The 21,121-nt window shown below is 46.4% G+C and overlaps 1 protein-coding gene across 4 annotated transcripts in view; it reads left to right on the top strand.

The window, feature by feature from the left end:
- The first annotated feature begins 314 nt into the window (after positions 1-314).
- The window catches only part of PLEKHD1 (pleckstrin homology and coiled-coil domain containing D1), a 46,106-nt gene continuing 25,299 nt past the window's right edge, over positions 315-21,121 (top strand). For 3 of the 4 annotated variants that reach the window (XM_075927338.1, XM_075927337.1, XM_075927335.1), the window contains exons 1-4: positions 13,445-13,588; positions 17,529-17,622; positions 18,529-18,618; positions 18,941-19,017. In XM_075927338.1, coding sequence (XP_075783453.1) covers positions 18,580-18,618; positions 18,941-19,017 — 116 coding nt within the window. In that variant the 5' untranslated portion in view covers positions 13,445-13,588; positions 17,529-17,622; positions 18,529-18,579. Of the gene's footprint in view, positions 694-13,444; positions 13,589-17,528; positions 17,623-18,528; positions 18,619-18,940; positions 19,018-21,121 lie in introns of those variants that run through there. The other variant, XM_006130294.4, reaches the window with a different exon arrangement.

The following is a 21,121-nucleotide window of genomic DNA, read 5'->3' as shown; positions in this document are numbered from 1 at the left end:
AAAGCAACTTCTCCAAATGGCTGAGCAAGTCTGATTGGAGCCCACTGATTCACACCCACTCTGCTCACCTTTCCCCACAAGCCAATCAGAAGAACTCCTACGCAGGCACAAGACTTTGGGGCATGTGTCACAGAAACCAGGCTGGCAATTTTCAGACTGCCCCCTCTGACTCCCATCTGGGGGCTCCTGAGTGTTCGGTGCAATAGCCATCCTCTCGCCCTGGCTCTCCCACAGATCATTCGGCTTGCTGCGCTATTCCTGAGTACGCTCGCTCTGTATAACCAGCTGGTCTGTGGCTCTTTTCAGCCCTCTGTCTCATGGGCTGGGACGTTTGCGCTCTCGGTAACGCATCATGCAGGCACTCTCATCATCTCTGCATCGGGGGGGAGTGATTGTCTGAGCACCGAGCAGTCCTGTTATTGATTTAAACCGTAGCCTCAGTCTCTGCTGGCGTGGCTGGTGATGTCCTTCTGGGTCGTTGCATTTAATTGGATTCTCTGAGCTGCCAGGCAAAGGGGAAGAGTTGGAATAAAATCCGACGACGATGTTCACTTCAAAATCCAACTCTGTCTCCCCTTCCCCATCCATGGAACAGGCAGACTCGGATGCCTTGGATATTAGCACCAAAGTGCAGCTGTATGGAGTGCTCTGGAAGAGACCCTTTGGGAGGCAGTCTGCCAAATGGTCCAGGAGGTAAGCTGCAGGATTTGGCTGTGATGAGATGCACTCTCTGCTGGACTCCCTGGCTAGTTAGGGGGAAATGCAAAGTTCAAGAGGGGGAGGGGAGGACTAGACAAGCACTAGACCCCCTAAGAGGGTGAGCCAAGCTGGGGCAGAGAGGATAAAACAGCAGCTGTTCAAACTAGGGATGTGAATGGTTAACCAGTAAGCCTCACCCTTAATGGACACTCAATAGCCGTGGGCAGGGGGCTATTCCAGCTCTGCAGGGCCTGCTGCAGGTGGGGGGTGCTCCAATCAGGGCAGAGCAGCCCCTGGCTATGGCAGATGCTCCAGCACCCCCGCATGCCCCTCTTTAATCAGTTAACTGGTTAATCATAAAGTTTAACTAATTAATCAGGATTTTACATCCTTAGTTCAAACTGAAGGGTTGGGTGGGCCTCTGAAGGTGTTGTAGGGTGAGTGAGAAAAGACATGAAGTCAAGTTGCAAGTGGTAAGTCAAGGACTCAAAGGCAGGTGTTAGGTTAGCCATGTGAACGTCTAGGCAAAGTTCCTCCATCCTGAGAGAGCTGTATATACAGGGCATCTAGCCTGTTTCCTTCCAGTTCTGCTTGACCTTTGTGCCATACGCACATCACTTCAATACAGGAACCAGTTCAGGATGTCATATTGTGATAATTGTCTGTCAGCTGCGGAGTTGCTTGTCTACCTTGTCCTGGTGTCATGAACCTTGATTCATTAGGATTTGTAAAACTCCTTGAGATACCTGGAGGCAAGATTATTGTAGTGAGCTGGCTAGGGTGTATGTATACTGCTGCCTTCTGGAGGGAGAAATCAGAACCGCTTCACTGTGTGTCATGGCATGGTGTGTTGCATAATAAGAACTGGGAAGTTTGTAGGTAGCAATACCTTTGTTGTTGTGTTATCTGGGTAACAGTGCATACTTTGCTACTGAAGAAAATGTGGTTCTTTGTCTATTTGTTTACAGCTGATGTTATTTCAGTGTAAGATTCACTACATTTTAATTTTTTTCCAGTGATCCTCAAAGAACAAAAGGTGACTCTTTACATATATATCTTTTTATATAACACTTCATACTTTTGTCAGACCTTCCCTGTAAGGCTCTCAATACGTTACACCTGTTAATAGATTCGCCTTGAAACATCCCCAAGAGAGGCAGGAAAGTACTACTATCAGTCCACATTGTGGTCTAATGGTTCAGATCTGGGCCTATCAATCAGGAGACCTGTATTTCTTTCCTGCTACTGTCAGTGGTTTGCTGTGTGGTCTTACGCAAGTGACTTAACCTCTTTAAGTTTCAGCTTGCCCTTCTGTAAAAAGAAGATAACAATTCTTCCCCTGGAAGGGGCTTTGCCACCCCCTGTTGAGAGCACTATAAAAGGCAGAGTTATTTATTTAGCCCTATTTTACAGCTAGGGAAACTGAGGGACATAGCAGTTAGGTCACTTGCAGAAGGCCACACAAGAAAACTGTGACAGAGCCAGCAACAGGATGCAGGTCTCCTGATTCCCAATTCTGTGCTGTAACTGCAAGTCCGCCTCATTATATAGAAATGTTATCAGAAAAATAATTTGGCATTGCCAGAGAGGTGATTGATTGAATGAATCAACAGTGATATTTTTCTCCCTTTGTATGTGCTGCAAGGGTTTTTTTTGTGCAAATGGTGGCACTATTTTCTGGGAGGCGATTTGTGATGAGTAACCACAGCTCAACTCACACATATTTGTTAAATGAATTATGTTTCAAAACAAATGTGATTCAGCTACTGAAAGGAGCCAAGGATTGGTGTTTTCCAGCAAGAGAGAAGAACCAAGGGCAAGATCTCCTGCAAGGTGCTCATTTCCTCTCAATCAGAATCTCTTGCTACCAAACTGTCCAGCTCTAGCTGACATTTGAGTCATTAATAATTTAACACATTTCTATTCCTAGAAGCCCCCTCTCCCCCGCAGAGAGCTGTAAATATTTTAGTACTAGCAGGTGGCAAGAAGTAGGGGAAACAATCACTAGATAGCGATGGGATGGGAAGTCCGCTACAACTGGAACAATCAGATGCCTTGGGAGAAATGAAGCCGGAAGGGAGTTGGACTTGGAAGGAGAGGAATTGGTAGCCCAGCATCAGGAGGTTGCGTAAATGGTGAATGGGAACAAGAATGAACCTGGCATCATGAATAGAATGGGGAGGTGTCTGGGGGAGGGTCGTCTTCACTGCAGTTAGTGTGGGTGATTGTCACGTAGATCTGAGCACCCAGATTAGCTTAATCCAAGGGTAAGAGCCCCCACTGCAAAGCCCTATGTGCCTTATTGTGTCCTCAGTGGGTCTGTACGTCCCCTTGTGAGTCTGTGGGTATAGCCCATGGTTCTTTGCAGTGAGATGCTCGAGGATTTTTTCCCAGCTAGTTACAGGAGAAACTGCAGGAGAAATTGTCTCTTCTGTGCAGGGAATTGTGGGAAGGCATTGGAGGACTGTCAGCACCTGGGTGGTGTTTGCCCACATTCTCACTGGGTGGGTTTCCAGGGAATAAAAGTGAAGCCCAGACACTTAACACCCCACTCCACCCAGTCGAGTAAGATAGCCCAGTCTGAAAGGAATACCGCACCTCGGTCAGACAGTTTGCTGTGTGATCAGGGACTGGAACCTGCATCAAACTGGGCTGATGGTGCAGTGAAGACATATCCTAGCCAGGAAGGGGAGAAGCCTGGAAGCAAAGCAAATGGATGTCTGTGGCACTGAAGCAAGAGGTCACAGGGGTCTTGAAAGCAAAGGGCCTGTAAGAAAAGCAAAAATGGACGACAAAGAGGTTTCTGAGCAGGGGAAGGGAAGTGAGATGAGTCACGGGAAGAAAATGGAACATAAACTTATTGAAGCTCTTAGGTTCTGCAGCATGTTTCTCACACTTTCCCATTGTAACTGTGGTCCCTGTGGGAGCTAGCTGTGGTCGTTCAATTAGGGTGAACTGTAAACAGAATAGGGCAGACAAACCCCTAAAGCTGGTGGATAGTCCAACAGTTAGATTTACCAAGCCAACACAAAACAGCTCCTGTACTACCTCACTGGTTACACAGATGTCCAAATTACACAGTTCCCTTGAAGTACCCAGCCTCAGGCCTCCATCCAGGTACTCAGGTCAAATATGGTAACAGTTAGTGAAAATCTTATTTCATTATAGAATCCTAGAATAATAGGACTGGAAGGGACCTCGAGAGGTCATCAAGTCCAGCCCCCCGCCCTCAAGGCAGGACCAAGCTCCGTCTACACCATCCCTGACAGATGTCTATCTAACCTGTTCTTAAATATCTCCAGAGAGGGAGATTCCACCACCTCCCTTGGCAATTTATTCCAATATTTGACCACCCTGACAGGAATTTTTTCCTAATGTCCAATCTAAACCTCCCCTGCTGCACTTTAAGCCCATTACTCCTTGTCCTGTCCTCAGTAACCAAGAGGAACAAATTTTCTCCTTCCTCCTTGTGACACCCTTTTAGATATTTGAAAACCGCTATCATGTCCCCCCTTAATCTTCTTTTTTCCAAACAAAACAAGCCCAGTTCATGAAGCCAGGCTTCATAGGTCATGTTCTCTAAACCTTTAATCATTCTTGTCGCTCTTCTCTGTACCCTTTCCAATTTCTCCACATCTTTCTTGAAATGTGGCGCCCAGAACTGGACACACTACTCCAGCTGAGGCCTAACTAGTGCAGAGTAGAGTGGCAGAATGACTTCACGAGTTTTGCTTACAACACACCTGTTGATACAACCTAGAATCATATTTGCTTTTTTTGCAACAGCATCACACTGTTGACTCATATTCAACTTGTGGTCCACTAGACCCCTAGATCCCTTTCCGCCATGCTCCTTCCTAGACAGTCGCTTCCCATCTTGTATGTATGGAACTGATTGTTCCTTCCTAAGTGGAGCACTTTGCATTTCTCTTTATTAAACCTCATCCTGTTTACCTCTGACCATTTCTCTAACTTGCTAAGGTCATTTTGAATTATGTCCCTATCCTCCAAAGAAGTTGCAACCCCACCCAGTTTGGTATCATCTGCAAACTTAATAAGCGTACTCTCTATCCCAATATCTACATCATTGATGAAGATATTGAACAGTACGGGTCCCAAAACAGACCCTTGCGGAACTCCACTTGTTATCCCTTTCCAGCAGGATTTAGCACCGTTAACAACAACTCTCTGACTACGGTTATCCAGCCAATTATGCACCCATCTTATCGTGGCCCTATCTAAGTTATATTTGCCTAGTTTATCAATAAGAATATCACGCGAGACCATATCAAATGCCTTACTGAAGTCTAGGTATATGACATCCACGCTTCTCCCTTATCCACAAGGCTCGTTATCCTATCAAAGAAAGCTATCAGATTAGTTTGGCATGACTTGTTCTTCACAAACCCGTGCTGGCTATTCCCTATCACTTTATTACCTTCCAAGTGTTTGCATACGATTTCCTTAATTACCTGCTCCATTATCTTCCCTGGGACAGACGTTAAACTGACCGGTCTGTAGTTTCCTGGGTTGTTCTTATTCCCCTTTTTATAGATGGGCACAATATTTGCCCTTTTCCAGTCTTCTGGAATCTCCCCTGTCTGCCATGATTTTTCAAAAATCATAGCTAAAGGCTCAGATACCACCTCTATCAGCTCCTTGAGTATCCTGGGATGCATTTCATCAGGACCTGGTGACTTGCTGACATCTAACTTTCCTGGTCTCCCTTCTACCTTTCCTTAAGATCATGAACTCTATTATTTCGTGATCACTGTCCCCTATACTGTCTTCCACTTTCAAGTTCTCAACTAGTTCCTCCCTATTTGTTAAAACCAAATCCAGAACAGCTTCTCCTCTGGTAGCTTTTTCAACCTTCTGAAACAGAAAGTTGTCTCCAATGCAGTCCAGAAACTTATTGGATAGCCTGTACCCCGCTGTGTTAGTTTCCCAACATATGTCTGGATAGTTGAAGTCCCCCATCACCACCAAATCTTGGGCTTTGGATAGTTTTGTTAATTGTTTAAAAAAGGCCTCATCCACCTCTTCCACCTGGCTAGGTGGCCTGTAGTAGACTCCTAGCATATCACCCTCGTTTTTTACCCCTTTTAGCTTAACCCAGAGACTCTCTACACAGCTATCTCCTAAGTTCATCTCCACTTCAGTCCAAGTGTGTACATTTTTAATATACAAGGCAACCCCTCCTCCCTTTTTTCCCTGTCTGTCCTTCCTGAGCAAGCCATACCCTTCCATACCAACATTCCAATCATGCGTCCCATCCCACCAGGTTTCTGTAATACCAATGATATCATAGTTGTATTTATTGGTTAGCAATTCCAGTTCTTCCTGCTTATTACCCATACTTCTTGCATTTGTATATAGGCATCTAAGATACTGATTTGATCTTGCCTCCATGTTGTGTCCTGACCCTTCTTTCTCCTTGCCATTATAGGCCATAGTCCCCCCCATTTCCAACCCATTTCCCAGTCCCACACATTCAGCACTTACCTGTGGGCTTTGCTCACCTGTCCCTGTCGAACCTAGTTTAAAGCCCTCCTCACAAGGTTAACCTTATGTAAAAGAAAAAGTTCTTCTGATAAAGCCACATATCCAGGTCAATAGATGTTAGATCTTACCTCAAATACACTCTTATTCTTATTAACTAAACTAACCTTCATTAAAAAAGAGAAGAGATTATTGGTTAAAAGATCAAAGTACATACAGAGATGAGTTCAGTTCCTGAGGGTCAGATTCAGAGTTGTTGAGCTTTGTGGTTGCAGGTCGATCTTTCCAGATCAGCTGAGTTATTAAGTCAGTGCCCCTTATAAAGGTACCAGGATCTCCTGGGCCTCATCCTTTATGGCTTACAGCTTTCCCCATGAGCATCCAAGGAGACACGAGATGACAAAGGATCCTGTCCAAAGGGACTTTATGCATTTGCCGCGGCCTCTTGGCCTGAGAGAACAATAGGCTTTTTGATGTAACTTTTTGTCTCCCAAACATCTTGGTAATTAGCACAAGGTAATTTATCCATTAAACTGCACACTGTTTACCACAACCTTCAAAGAGACATATAGACAGCAATACTACCTCAGTCAAGTTCCATCATAAATATTAATGTTCCCTTTTGATCTTGAATCAGAGCTAGAGTAGCAGACCAGGATTGTTTGTTCACATCACAAGACTTGAGCAAATACTTGCTATTCTACTGCTCTAACAATGCAAGTTTGCACGTCCAAGTTCTACTCTAACCTAAATGTCATAGCACAACTCTCATTTAAACTTCTTCACAACAAGCCTTTAAAGTCCAACCCTGGCTCAGTCAACCTCTGAGCTGGTTAATCCTTTCTGGCTATGTGTCAGACTTAACATAAAATGTAAAGCAATTCTAGAATAGTGGTAGCAACACTCCCATTATAAGCTGATAACGTCACACCTGTCCTGTGTTTCTGCTGGCCTCCCTCCAGCAAGCCTCACAGTTTGGGTGTGCATTTGCATCTGTGCATATTGCAGATGGCAACTCTCTGCTGACCTCCCAGGGCTTTTAACATGTGGAAGGCTGGATTTCAAAATGCTGTGTCACCAGTTTGTGCCTAAAGATGCTAGCTCTTGAAGTTCTCAGTAGAATTAACATTGCTTTCTGGAGCACAGAAGGGTTTTGCTGTGAAATCAAATCTCTCACATGCTTGTGTAAATAGATCATGGTGAGGCTCAAGAAATAATCGGTCCACCCCCATGTACAGAAACACATGGCTGTTCTGTTAGTCATGGCGTGTTAGTTCTCAGGGTATGGGGCCCAGACGTTTTTCATCTTAATTTAAATAAGTAGATATTATTGGCCAAGGCTGGAGACAGGACACTTGATGCATTAGTGGTCTGTTGATAATGACAAAGCATTTGTTGTTATGAAATTCTACTATTACTATTGTGTATTACTGGCTGTGTAACTTTGTCACTCAGAGGAGTCTGTTTTGTACCCCTGCGTATCATAAGTTTTCCCGACCAAAGTGCTAGTGTAGACCTAGCCTTAGACCAGTATTTCCCAACAGGGTTCCACGGAACCCTGTGGTTCCGCAGACCATCGTCAGGGGTTCCGTGAGAAATCGTGGAATAAATAAAAAAAACATTTTTTTCTTACAATGTAAGCTGACATATATATATATATAACAGCTCTTTACAAATAAATTTTCTTGACAATAATTTAGCAGTTATTGAATTGCACTCCCCACTGTCAACCTTTTCTGGCTAAGCAAACGTTTTCATAGGTAGGGGTTCCTCGGGATATGAAAAATTATTATAGGGGTTCCTCCATGGGGAAAAGGTTGGGATTCGCTGCCTTAGACAATAGTTCTGCGTGTACACCTACCCCGGGTGAATATCTGTGGGCTCAGTGTTGTTTTCAATAGGGGCTTGGCTAGGGGGACAAGGGCTCATAGACACTGAGGTTAGACAAGAACAGACAGAGAGGCGGCCTGAAAGAGCAGCTGAAAGCATTTGACTGACCCTGGAAAAAACCTGGGGAGAGATTTTGAGGCCAGGTTGCATGCTGAAAACAGTGCTCTTAGTGCTGTGAGCAAATGGAGCTGTTTCCCCACTATGTGATTCCTTTTGAGTTCAGAGATACTGGACTTTGATGGAAGTAGATTTACAAAGACCTGACAGAGAAATACCTGACTATCGCCCATTGCTGCTCCAACCAGCACACTCGTTAGGCCCCAAACTTTGACCAGATGCTTGGGCCAAACAGTGGCAGGAGGCATTTCTACAGCACGTTACCACAGTGGCTGACTGCCTTGCACACACTTGATTCATCCTCACAACCCCCTGTGTGAGGTAGGGGAATATTCTCGCCATGTCTATATTGTGTACTAGGTGCTGAAAAAACGGAGACGCCATGTGACTTGCTCAAGAACAACCAGGAAATTATATTGTGGCGCAAGGAACATCCATATCTCCCCAGTCTCCTTTTCTGGCAGCTAGTCCTTTATGGACCACACGTTGGGACATATGTCTGATTACTATGACCCTATTATGGGGGCAGGGCTGAGGAAATTCCTATTTAGTGATTCTAATCTGGCACACAATTCACCCTTTTGCCAGTTTGGAGAGGCATGAACTATCCCCAGGTGTCTCAATGGGTTACTAACTGCAAACCCCTGAGATCAGGTTTCTACACGAATACCCATTTCCTTTCTCCCTGCCACAAACGGCCCTCATCCGCAGGAGGATTTACTATTACAGAGAAGGAACACAGAACTGGTTTTATTATTAATTTTGTATCTGTCATTAAAATCTTCCATTTGAAATGTGAATGGAGCTGCCCCAGCGCTCCCAGCCTGCTGTGCCAGACAGCTACAGCACCCCAGGACTGTGCCCAAGAAAGTGGGTCTAACTGGCTACCGAGTGCATGGGAGTGTGGGGTTGGCCACGACTGGATGCAAGCCAGCTGGAAAAAACAAGTTTTCCTAGATGAGTTCCCTTCATTAGCATTTTATGCAGCCCTCCCATCCCTCTCCATATGTACATACACCACACTGCCCTCCCCACCTCCTATCTCTGCAGCAACAGTGGAAACCTTCCTTCCTGCCCTGGGACTATCAATGCCAGAGGCTGGAGTGGAGCAAATACAGATCAATAGTAGCTACCACTGTAAGGAGGATACAGCTTCTGACTCCTGAAGACACTTCATTGACAATACCCGGCTCTATCAGACAAAGTGCTTGTGACTGAATGAGTTTAGGGACAGGGTGGTGGCATGTGGACCAAATCCTGCAGTTCAGGCTAAACTCCTGTTAAAGTGAGTGGGCACTTTGCCTGTATAAAAATTGCAAGGTTTGGCTCCGCTTGCATAAAAGAGCAAGAACAACCCTGATTCTCCACTGCTCTGACCCGCCCCCTGGAATAGTCATTTACACAAGATTGGAACACTAGCAACTCACACTCATGTTGCACAGGTGTAAATAACTGCCAAGGTGCCAGGCAGTAAGAATCAGGTCCTGCAGGGATCAGAGGATGATGGGAAGAAACAGCAGTGATCAGGGCTGCCTCAGTTTACCAGCCTTTCCCCATATACCCAAGCGATTTCATTTAGCTGCTGTTTTGGTTACTGACCCAGAGTGCCTGGGAGAGGTCTAGTACTGGAACAAGCCTGACAGTCTGAGTGTATCTGCCCTTAATGTGACATGTGTGCTGTGCTTTGTATAAGCAATAATCTGAAGTGATATTGGCAGCATCCTCTCCAGCCAGGAGGCAAGGGAGAGATTAATGCCTCGGGCCATGCAAATCCTTTCACTGGAAAATAGTACCCTTGCCAGCAGCCCCTTGAGAGAGAAGCAGCAATCTGGCTTCCCTGACTGGACACTGCGGGTGTTCTGGCCGGGAAAGTCCATGGCGGGTGATGGACTGCTGGGCTACTGCTGCTCTGACTTGTGATTCCCCCCTCTTCCCCCTGCAACTGCTTATTCCTACCAGGATCTCTCAACTAGCAGCTCAACCCTTTCCCCACCTCAGGCACTACAATACAAATGCCAGTGGTGGGAGTGGAGCCAGAGCAAAATCATAATGCACCAGACCTATCGCTGCATTGGGGGGCACATCATCAGGGGAGCAGGGCAGAAGCGTGTCCTTTTCCGCCCCATCTCCAGTATTACGTGCATGCTCCCTGCAGCCCAACCGTCCTGCTGCCACCTGCTGAGCAACCAAACCCCTGCCCAGGACTGCAGGCTTCTCAGTACCTCCAACAAGTACGTGGTCCCTCTGTTGCTTGCTGACAGTGCCTGGACAGACCCAAGAAAGAGGCAGACAAGGTCCCGGGCTGTTGCTGAGCAAGGCACTGGAGCTAATACTGCCGAGGTTGCCGTGACCTGACTTTCCAGCAACATGGCCACAGCAGGCACTGAAGGTTCAGAAAAGACACTGGCTGTGGAAATGTTTATTCACAGGGGACTGAAGGGAGGCAAGCTGAGGAAGAGGCTTTCTCACTTTGTTGCCTGTCTAAATCCTGCCTCCGGTTCTGGGGTGCAGGTGGTAGCAGGTGGGCAGCCTGCTGTGCCCATGTGGGGCTCACTGCAATAGAGGAGGCTCTGTGTGGGTGACACAGCCAGTGTGCTCTCACAACTGCAGTAGGGAGGCCTAAGCTAGCAGAGCCTGCAAGCTGCTGCCTGCTCACAGCTATTTGGTGACCTACAAGGAACGAGATTTTGGTGGGGGTTGAGGGGGTCTCAATTCAACTCTGAATGGACAAATGTGAGTGCCCTGTTTCAAGCCCACTACTAGTGGTTGGTGCCATGTTGGCCATTTCAGCAGAGGTCAAAGTCGTTGATGGGCATTGGAGCGTGAGCTCCCTCCCCTCTCTTCATTGGATGTGATCCCTCTAGCTCAGGAGTCAGGTGTGAGTTGAAGAGGTGTTGAGAAGCTGCAGCTGTTCCTGTGCTTGCTCTGTGGTTAAACAGAGACTGTCACCTTCCAGAGCTTTTATCACCTCTGGAAATCCACTGGAAAGTTCCCTACGGATGGCCATAGGGGTGCATAATAAGGGTTGACTTTTACTGAAAAGGGCCCCCAGAGCTGGCTCCCTACCCTAGAGAGAGAGAAAAACCATTCTTGATCTGGACTTCTGTTACTCACGTTTTGGCCTTCCCCAAGGTCTCCTTCTCCAGCCGGAACTCTCTGGAATATAAGCCAGACAAGGAAAGCACAACTATTCCAAGTGGCAGAAGAAAAGACAGGCGCTTCTGTCACAGAGTTCACTTGTTTTTCATGTCAACACAGGGAATAAAAAATCATACTAGTCCAGCATCTGGAACTCGCTATATTTAATCCCGGACCGGTGCCAAAAAAGCCCTGCTAAAGTAAAGCCTCAGTGACCTTTTTAAACTCTGCTGATCCTCATACTGAGCGTGTGGCCCATTATCTCTTCAAAACACTTTGCAGATATTGACCAACCTCAAGAGCCATCTGTGCTACAAAAAAGTCACTTTGTCACCAGAGATGGGGGCCTTGACTTCTTTTGCTTTCTAACCCTACAAGAGCACAACACTGCTGACCTTCACCCAATTCAAATACTTCTGATGCCTATAATTTCATCTCCATCCCTACATTTAATTGCAACATCATTTCAGCAGCCATTAGCTTGAGATTGGCTAAAGCTAGACACAAATATGGCAGCTGGAACTTCTCTTGAGAGCTGGGCATGCAGCTTCCAAATGCCATAGAACAATTGGGTCAGATTCTCTTTTTTCTTCCTCCCCTCCATTTTTTTCCTCCCTCCCCCCCAACTTCCTCCCACCTTCCCTTATTTATTCTTGGATCTGGACATCCAACACTCCATTCATCTGAAGAAGTGGACTGTGCCCATGAAAGCTCATGATACCATCTATATATTTTGTTAGTCTTTAAGGTGCTACTAGACTATTTATTGTTTTTTAAGTTTTTCATGTTACAGACTAACTCAGCTACCCCTCTGAAGCTTTTGCTTTTTCAGAGACATTGATGTGCAAGGGGGAGCTGGCTCATTGTGCCTAATTCAAACCTGGTGTAACTGCTTATTCTGTGTGTCTCACCCACTGCTGTATTTGTGTTTCTCTTCTCCCCTCCCCCTTCTGTGAGCCTTATGCTTCCCTTTTCACACTGCCTTAACCATCTCCCCCTTCACGGTCTCTGAGTCCTTACACAGTGAGCTGATAACTTTGTCCTGGAAGTCAATGTTTATAAAATGTCAAGCCTAGGCTACTGACAATGGCCTTTCTTGTATGGAGAGATCCTGACATATGTGTGTAATATGTATGAGGTACCCATCAGTAACCCAGGTTTTAAATGGTTTTTCCCCTTTATTATTATTCACATGTGTTATTTATCATTGAATTCTGTTTCATTTTTGTATCATTCCAAATCTCCATGATTGTGCCAACCTCTCAGAGGTCAGGACTTTACCAAATGTCATTAATCCCCCAGAAGCACAGCACTGTCCAAAGCTCAACTCTCAGGAGCAAAATTTAAATCAGAGGGATTATTGTGAGCACTAAGTAACCAAAAAACTAATACCAAACTACAGAGCTTGGATTTATGAATTGCACATATTTAAAAAGAAGATGTTCTTACTTATGTTGAAAATAACATATGATGTTGAAATGGAAATCCTTTTTTTTTTTTTAAGTAATGTACTTTCACCATTTACAGTTTGCTGCTTTTATTTTTCTCAGTGCAATAGACTTTTGTATTTGTGGCTAGTCAGTTTCACATTCTGATTTCCATGTGCTAGCACAGAGCTGCAGTGTGTGCGATGCAAAGCCTGCAGAAGATTGGTTTTAAAACGCTATTTTTAAAAATTTGTTGCAGGAATGGTGCAAGATCCAAATCAGGCATCAAGTCCTCACTCTGCTAGAGACTTTAGAAACATGGAAGAGCTTACAATCTGAGTTAATGATTGTGACGGGGCAGCATTGCCCCGCACCGCAAATCCCGCCGAGCAGGCGCTGCTCGGCACCCGGGAGGAGGCAGCCCGGCGCTGCGTGGCGTGTTCACATGCCGCACCGGGGCTGACAGAGCCGGCCGACGCGTCGGCGGCACGCCCAGAGTGCGGCAGCAGAAGCAGGGCTAGCGCGGGGGCGTTCCCCTGCCCGGAGAGCCCCACGCGTCAGACAACCCGCGGCGGAGCCGGCCGGCCCCGCCTCGGCCAATGACGTCATGGAGGACGTAAGCAGCGGGACGTTTAAAACGCCACCGCCATGGCAAAAGGGGGGGGGGGAAAGAGGACGGGTAGCCGGGTGGAAGCCCTGGGGGTGGCACCACGAGTCGGCACCTAAGGGCCTGGGGGAGGCCCCAATCGGCAGGCGGGACCAACCCCCTGGTTGGGGGGTAGAGCGGCGCCGGCAGCCTGTCGGCCAAAGGCGAGGTAAACCCCCCGGCGTGGGAGAGCCGAGGGCGGGGAAAGGAAGCAGCCCAGGGCAGAGCCCAGCAGGGCTGGTAGGCTGGCGCGTTACGGCAGGACGCCCTGTCAGCCGGACCAGAGCTAGGCGGTTCCGCGTCCTTAGGGCTCTGGGCTGGGGCCTGTGAGTGAGGGTGGGCCCAGGCCCCCCTGGGAAGAAGTCGAAACTGGGAGAACACCTCAACGACCTGTAGCAAGGGCGCGCGGGTGGCAGTAAGGGGGGAGGGGTGGCGGGTACCGTCGGGCGAGACTGGTACAATGATCAAGGGTAACAAGTGGATGAAACAAACAAATAGCTAGGATACTGGCATGCAGCCAAGGGGAACAAAGGACTGGAGCAAAGTGCTTCAGAATCAAAACTAGCCAGTCAGCCAGTTTGGATATTTCTGATTCCTTGCCAGGGTACCACGACAGGGCACTTCTGATTTACTGAGGTAGAATGAATCCCTGGATCCCAGCAGGTCTGGAGCTGCCTCAGCAGTAAATGCTGATATATTTTCCATTAGTGTAAATGTATTGGAAAATCCCAACTCTTGTCACCCAGAGATGAAACCTAATGGAACCACTGTGTCAGGCACTGTCACACAGAGCCATAGTCAGCTTTGGGAAAATGAGCTTTGATCTTTTTTTGAAACTGTATTAGCAAAGAGTGCTAGAGGCATGGGGATGTCTCAGCCCCTTCCCTTCTCTGGATCCCTCAGTCCCTTCCCAAGCTGTCCCTAGGGTTTAGAGCAAACCCTGGTCCCGGACATGGGTTAGCAGGTAACTCATGGGGTACGTCTGAGGACAAGGTTTCTAGAGACACCTCTAGGGTGCAGTCAAGACCCACCCAAAGTACGGTGAACCAACAGGGAAGTGCAGCAGCTAGCACATATCTAATGCAATATTAATCATTATCAGGATAAGCCTGAGAATTTTAGAAACACTGAGGGAGAGAAAACATTGAGCCCTTGTGCTGTCAGCTTGGCAACTCTGAGGATATGCCAGTGGTGTGAAAGTATGGGACACCCACTCTCAGACCTAAGTGTCCTGCCCTCGGGACCATCAATCCACTAGTTAGTCTTTATTCTGTGTAATATTTTTAACTCATGGTCTCATTGGCTGAGTTTGGTGTCATTCAGTGTGTTTGTACTCTGACAAGCTACAAAAAAGGCACCGTGGGGCACCCATATTGTCATTTCTCTCAATAATTTCTATTCCAAAATAATGCTAAGAAGAAGAAAAATAGATTTGTCTAGTTCTTAGCCCTGCATCTGTAACCTGTGTCGATTGGGCTTTCCCTGTCCTTATGCTAATTGGCTGTTTGCTCCAGCTCTTTCTGCCTCTCTCTCTCTCTCTCTAGCACAGTCTCTTCTCCCCCTCACCTTAGTTTCCTTCCACACCTTCCCCTTTCACCCTCATCTTTCCTGCCCCATTCTCTCACCCCCTGCCCTTTTTTTCCCATTTAGTTGATCCGTTCCTAACAGCTCCCCTGTCAAATTCAATCAATCAGTCCTGGCACTAACATTTGCTGCCATCACACGGATCACTGTGAATCCTGACCCTTCCCCCAGCCTGTGTCTGTCCAGCCTATTGACTGTCAGCTCTTCATGGCAGGGATAATCTATTAGGATATGTTTACACTACAAAGAAAAGTCGGAAAAAGATTTGCAAAAAAGATGAGTCATTTTCTGCTTTTCTTTTGGAAAAACCTCCTCTTTCAACACATCCCTTCTTCCTTGTGAAACGAGGTTTACAGCGATAGCAAAAGAGTGCATCCACTTTTCTGAAATTTTTTTTAGAAAAGCGGGCGCATTGCTTGGATGCAGCATAGCTTTTCCAGGATACCTCCGGTGTCCCGGAAAAGTGCCTCAGTCTAGATGTAGCCTTACTCTCTGTTTGTACGGCACCTAGCACAATGGGGTCCTATCTGGTTTGGCCCTGAGGCATCACTATCATAAACATTATTAGTGATAATAAAAATAGTGATGGGTTTGGCCTGACAATGGGGGGAAGTTTCTCTCTGACCCCTCTTTTCTTAGTGGGTGGTTTATGTCCTGACACTCAACAGGAAATAGTGCTTCTATTTTATTTATCCTGTTTAACAGAACTTGGGAATATTTTCATTATTCACATAAACATTGAATTCTTTTTTGAATTTTACTAAGCTCTTAGCCTCCAGACTTTGGGATAGTGACTTCCCAAAGTGTGATAGGTGTGTTTTGTGTTGTGTAAAAATGTATTGCCTCTTACCAATTTTAAATGTGTTCCCTTTCATTTTCAACAAGGATCCCCTAGTTCTTGTGGAAAGAAAAGCTTTCCTTCTTTGTGCCACTAAATATATTTTTAACCTCTGTCATGTCCTCACTAAAGGAATGAATCTTGTGATCTGCTCTTTGCATGGCATTCTTTCCACGTGTTTCATCTCTGTACTCCTTCGATTGCTACCATGTCCTATTTGAGCTAGGGTGACTTGAAGCGAACTCGATGTACTGGAGAGAGTACCATTGCTTTAGAGAATGGCCTTCTGATACTGACAGCATTATCTATCTGTCTGTCTGTCTGTCTGTCTGTCTAAACAAAAAATGCTACAAGAAAATAAAATACATTTTAAAAAACAATTAAAGCCCTGTAACTAACAAATCAACTAACCCACAAAATAAAACAAACACACACCCAGTTAGAGGGAATTTTCCCCCCAAAAGGAGATGAGCTAGAGATTCCATTAAGTTCACAAGGGATTTTGCTATTCTTGTGTTTTGACTGTTGCTTCATATTGATCAGAAGATTTTGTTGAGCCATCCATAGTAACACCCCTGCCCACTCACCTCAGCCGGTCTTTTCCCTAAGTAGTTATGCTTTAAATTTGAACTGTTTATATGGAAATTCAATATTCCTTACAATGAGTATTGCTTACGATATTTTTCAACATTGGCTACCATCTGCTATAATGTTTGTCCTCTCACTTAACTTTGGTAGGTCCCTTGGAAATTCCTCAAAGTTTTCTCTGATTCAACTAATCTACATCATTTTGTGTGGCAATATTTGCCACTTCACTGTTCACCCCTTTTTTGCAGGCTATTGGTAAATACACTGAAGAACACCAATCCTAAAACCAGAATCTGGTACAAACTGTTATGACCCCATCGACTTCCCTGCCCATTATGCATGTCGGTCCCATATTCTACCATGTTGAAAACCGACCATTTTCATACTGCTCTTTGTTTTTTGTTTCTTAGCCAGCTTCTGTATACGACAGTACCTTATCTCTTCACTCATGAGTTCCTAAAGTGAGGAAGGGCTTTATCAATAGCATTTTGAAGGTGTAAAAAACTTTATTCACAATTTTGAGGCAATGCTCAAAGAATTCTAATGGAGCAGGGAGGCCAGAGTTTTCCTTTACAGAAGCTATGATGTTTTGTGCCTGCATATCCTATTCATCTGAGTATTGCTAAACCTAATCAAAGAGAACAAGAAAGAGTTAATATGGGAGAATTCTATTTCTGGATGACAAAGGATGACAACTTTGCCAGAATTGCTGCTTAGTAATTCCTGGAAAACTATCTTACAGTCTTTAGTGGAGTGAGCGCAGGACTGGGCACAAGGAACCTTGACATTCCAACCCCTCTTCTGAGACTGATTCACTGGGCCAGTTTCATCACTAGCACACACTACTACAAGTCTACTGTTCTGGACAGTGGTCTGCCCACTTATGTCAAGCATAAATTTGAATCGCCGAGTCACCTTGAGCAAGTCACTTAACTTCTCTGCCTAGTTTTTTCCATCTATAGAGTGGGAATAATAAAACTTCCCAGCTGCTGTAAGGATCAATTAGGGGATGTTTGTTCAGTGCTCTGATGAAGTAAGTGCTTTAGAAAGGATAAATATTAGTAGGAGTTTATTGCTTTCTCTCTCTGTCCCCTTTCAGGTTCTTCATCATCAAGGAGAGTTTTCTGCTGTACTATTCTGAGAGTGAGAAGAAGAACTTTGAAAGCAATAAGTACTTCAATATCCACCCCAAGGTGAGCACTCCCCAGGGATTTCCTCTCTGACTCCAGCTGGCCCCTCACAAGCACATGGAGAGCTGAAGAGGCAGCTTCTCTGACTCCAGCCTTGTAGTTAGATCCTGAGGAACCACCAAGGCACTTGGGGATGTGGATTAACCTCTCCTGAAAACTGACATGAATTCAGTTTCCCCACTAGCACACCACTTGAATGGTCTCTCTGATGCTAATCAGGGGGTTTATTGCTTTACTAATCACTAACTATAAATAATTCATAGTTACATGCATGAAGCCCACAAACCACCCACCTGCAGCATAGGAAACAGGACTCAGGCTCTTTCAGCTCCCTGGGCTTTGTCACGTGAGCTGAAGCAGAACATGCATTTCTCTTAGTGGGAACCATCAGTCTCTTATTCTCTAGGCCCTCCAGTCTCTTCAGGACAGAATAATCCCATGCACTTTAGCTGGTCTAATTCCATCAGGCCCTGGGTCACAGTGACACACGGGCCATGGATATGTTATGTGCCTGGGAAACAAAGCCCCACAGGGAAAAGAGGCTAGAGGGACAACAAGTGGAGACACCACCTCGTCATTTGAGCGCACTCCAGTAGAACTCCCCATTCCCTATCACCTGCGCATCCTGGCCACCTCCCTCCCTGTGCAGGTGGACAGGATGAGACTCCCTTAGAAGTCAGTTAATGCCTCTCTTTAATCCGCTGCAGGGAGCTCCCTGGGTGATGTGAAGCTTGCCTGCTTACTAGGACTCTGCCTAGTGCTTGTGTGATGCTTCCAGCACAGAGGACGGTCTGGCAGCCAAGTCCGGGGCTAGGAATCAGGGTCCAGTTCCTGATCACTTATGATTATGCCTGGCAGTTGCTCAGTGAAGTTTTACTGACTGAGTTAAATTCTCTGGTTCATCACCAGGGTGTCATACCTCTGGGGGGCTGCATTGTGGAAGCCAAAGAAGAACCCAACATGCCTTTTGCCATGAAGATCTCCCATGAGGACTTCCATGTGCGTGAACTTTTCTCTTTTTCAGGTCAATGAACATGGTGTGGGTGCAAGGTGCTGGACTGACCGCCCTGGGTATTATTCTGCAACCCTCCCTTCCATGGGCCATTGCCTGCCCAGTGTGCCTCAGCACTCCCCATGCTGTTTCCCTGGAGCTAAAGCAGCAGAATGGGCTAACAAGAGGGAACAATTAATACCAGGAACTGCAGTGGTGGCACTTTCTGTGGTACCTGGAACCTGACTAGGGACAGGGGTAGTTTGTGCGCGATGGCGGACGTGTGCATGTGCTCACACCAGCCTCTCTCATTTGATTCTTCTTTTCCAGGGTAACGTTGTGCTGGCAGCAGAGTCCGAATTTGAGCAGGCTCAGTGGCTGGAGATGCTGCAGGAGTCTGGAAAAGTGTAAGCGCGGGGGGCGGGGGAGGGGGAGAGGGGCGTTATTTCCATTATTTAATTCTCTTTGCAGTACTGTATTGTGGGAAGGTGCTGGGCATTTGAGGAGAACCAGGCCCAACAAGAGTGACAGTGTGGAAGAGCTGAGATGCTCCTCCCTAGCTAGGCAAATCCTTTTTACCTCGGCAATTTCTGCTCCCTACCAAAACCAAAGCGTTTTGAAGTTCAGACAAAGCATCCTCCATCATACTAAAGGTCTGGTTGCTAACACACCCCTGGCTATCCTCAGGACTGGAAGTGATGAAATGCCACATGGTCTCTGCTGTCCTGCTCCTTCTCCTCAGGTGTGGAGGTCCTTTCACAGACTCAGTGCAGTTCTGCTGTGTGAGGAGAGCAAGATCCTGCTCGAGGATCATGCTTCACAGAAGCTCCCTGCACCTCAGGGAGAAGGACTTTTGGGTGAGATGGGGGCAGGATGAAGGAGACCTAGGGCTGAAATCACGACTATGCCATGCACCAGTCAAGCTTCCCTGTGGAGACGGAGCACAAGTGTCACAAGGCTACTTCAACCCTGAGGCTTCAATAGTGGCTCTAGACCTGTGACCTTGGGGTCCTTTTGCCCAGATCCCAGCACACACGCTGTGCAAGGGCAAGGAGTATTTACTTCTGCAAAAGAGTCGGCATTTCCTGAAATCAGGACGTAAAGTAAATCCCCTGATAGCATCTGTTGGCTCAGGATTTTCAGCCCCCTTCTAGAGAGCCTCTGTGCTGTAGGCATCTGCATGTTTGGTTATGCATCTTGCTGGAACCTTGGAAAGATTTAAGGCTAGTCCAGCGCTAGTCCTAGCATGATCTCACTGCTAAGCACTTAGAGGATGGAAGCCACTGGCTCTAACACCAAAGCATGTTTCCCTTAGGTCTTGCCGTGACATCAAAAGGCAGGGGCTGGAGAGAGAAGTGAGTGATGGGGACTCTCCCAAAGCATATGGGAATTTTCAGAACCTCCCCAGCCTGGCTCAGCTCAGCTGCTTAAAGGAAATAGCACTTTGCAGCCTTTCCTCAAGGACCTAGTACACTGGACGTAGTCCCTTGGGCCCCATTAGAAAAAGGCTTCTTATTCAGCTGAGTTGATCTAAGGATATTAGCATGTGCAGATGGGACTGCTCATTTCTGTGAAGAGGGAAGTGTTCAGGGGATGGTGGGGTGTGGACGACATATCATAGTCAAGTGAAAAGTGCTCAGGGCTGCATGGAATATGTGCCCAGCTCAGCCCTGGTATCCCGGCACCCCACTCTGAGCTCAGCCCTGCCTATCATCCATGAGGTCTTGGGCACGAGACAACAAGAATTTATCTTTGTGTGAGTTTTTTTGTTTTGTTTTGTTCCACAGTCCCCACTCGGCCCTATCCTAGTGCAGCTCCCCTTATGCCAGCCACAGCTGGGATGTTAGTATAAATTGATTGGCCATTGGCGTTTTTTTCTCCTGAGTTTCTATCCCTGCTAAGCGCAGGTCCATAAGACTCTGTGGCTGGTATCCCTTGAGAGTAGCACTGGACAGGGACATGGGAGAGAGATTTAAACAAGAATGCTAGTGCAGGCAAAGGGTTTGATACCTTTATGCACTGACCAGAGATGGGCTGGGTTGGGCAGGACAAGGGACAAGATACACCAGACCTAAGACAGATCTCTCGGCTCGTCTAGACAGCATTCCTCTCTCGAAAGAGGAATGCAAATAAAGCAGATCGAAAATGTAAATGAAGCGTGGATTTGCAAATGTCATGGTTCATTTGCATAATCGCATGAGAGCATTTTTTCGAAAAAGAACCTGCACTCTAGACGGGGTTCTTTTGGGAAAAAACCCTCTTTCAAAAGAATCCATACTCCTGAAAAAATGAGGAGTATGGGTTCTTTTGAAAAAGGTGTGGGTTTTTTTGTTTTTTATTTTTTTGAATGAACCCCATCTAGACTGCGGGGGTTTTTTTCTGAAAAAGTGCTCTCACGCCATATTGAGTCAGACCAAAGGTCCATCTAGCCTGGTATCTTGTCTGCCAACAGTGGCCAATACCAGATGCCACAACAGATAATCCTCACATGATTTCTGCCCTCTCCCTTCC

Source organism: Pelodiscus sinensis, chromosome 4 (assembly GCF_049634645.1).
Source record: "Pelodiscus sinensis isolate JC-2024 chromosome 4, ASM4963464v1, whole genome shotgun sequence".
NCBI classification, from domain to species: domain Eukaryota; kingdom Metazoa; phylum Chordata; order Testudines; family Trionychidae; genus Pelodiscus; species Pelodiscus sinensis.
This window is presented reverse-complemented; position numbering and strand designations above follow the sequence as displayed.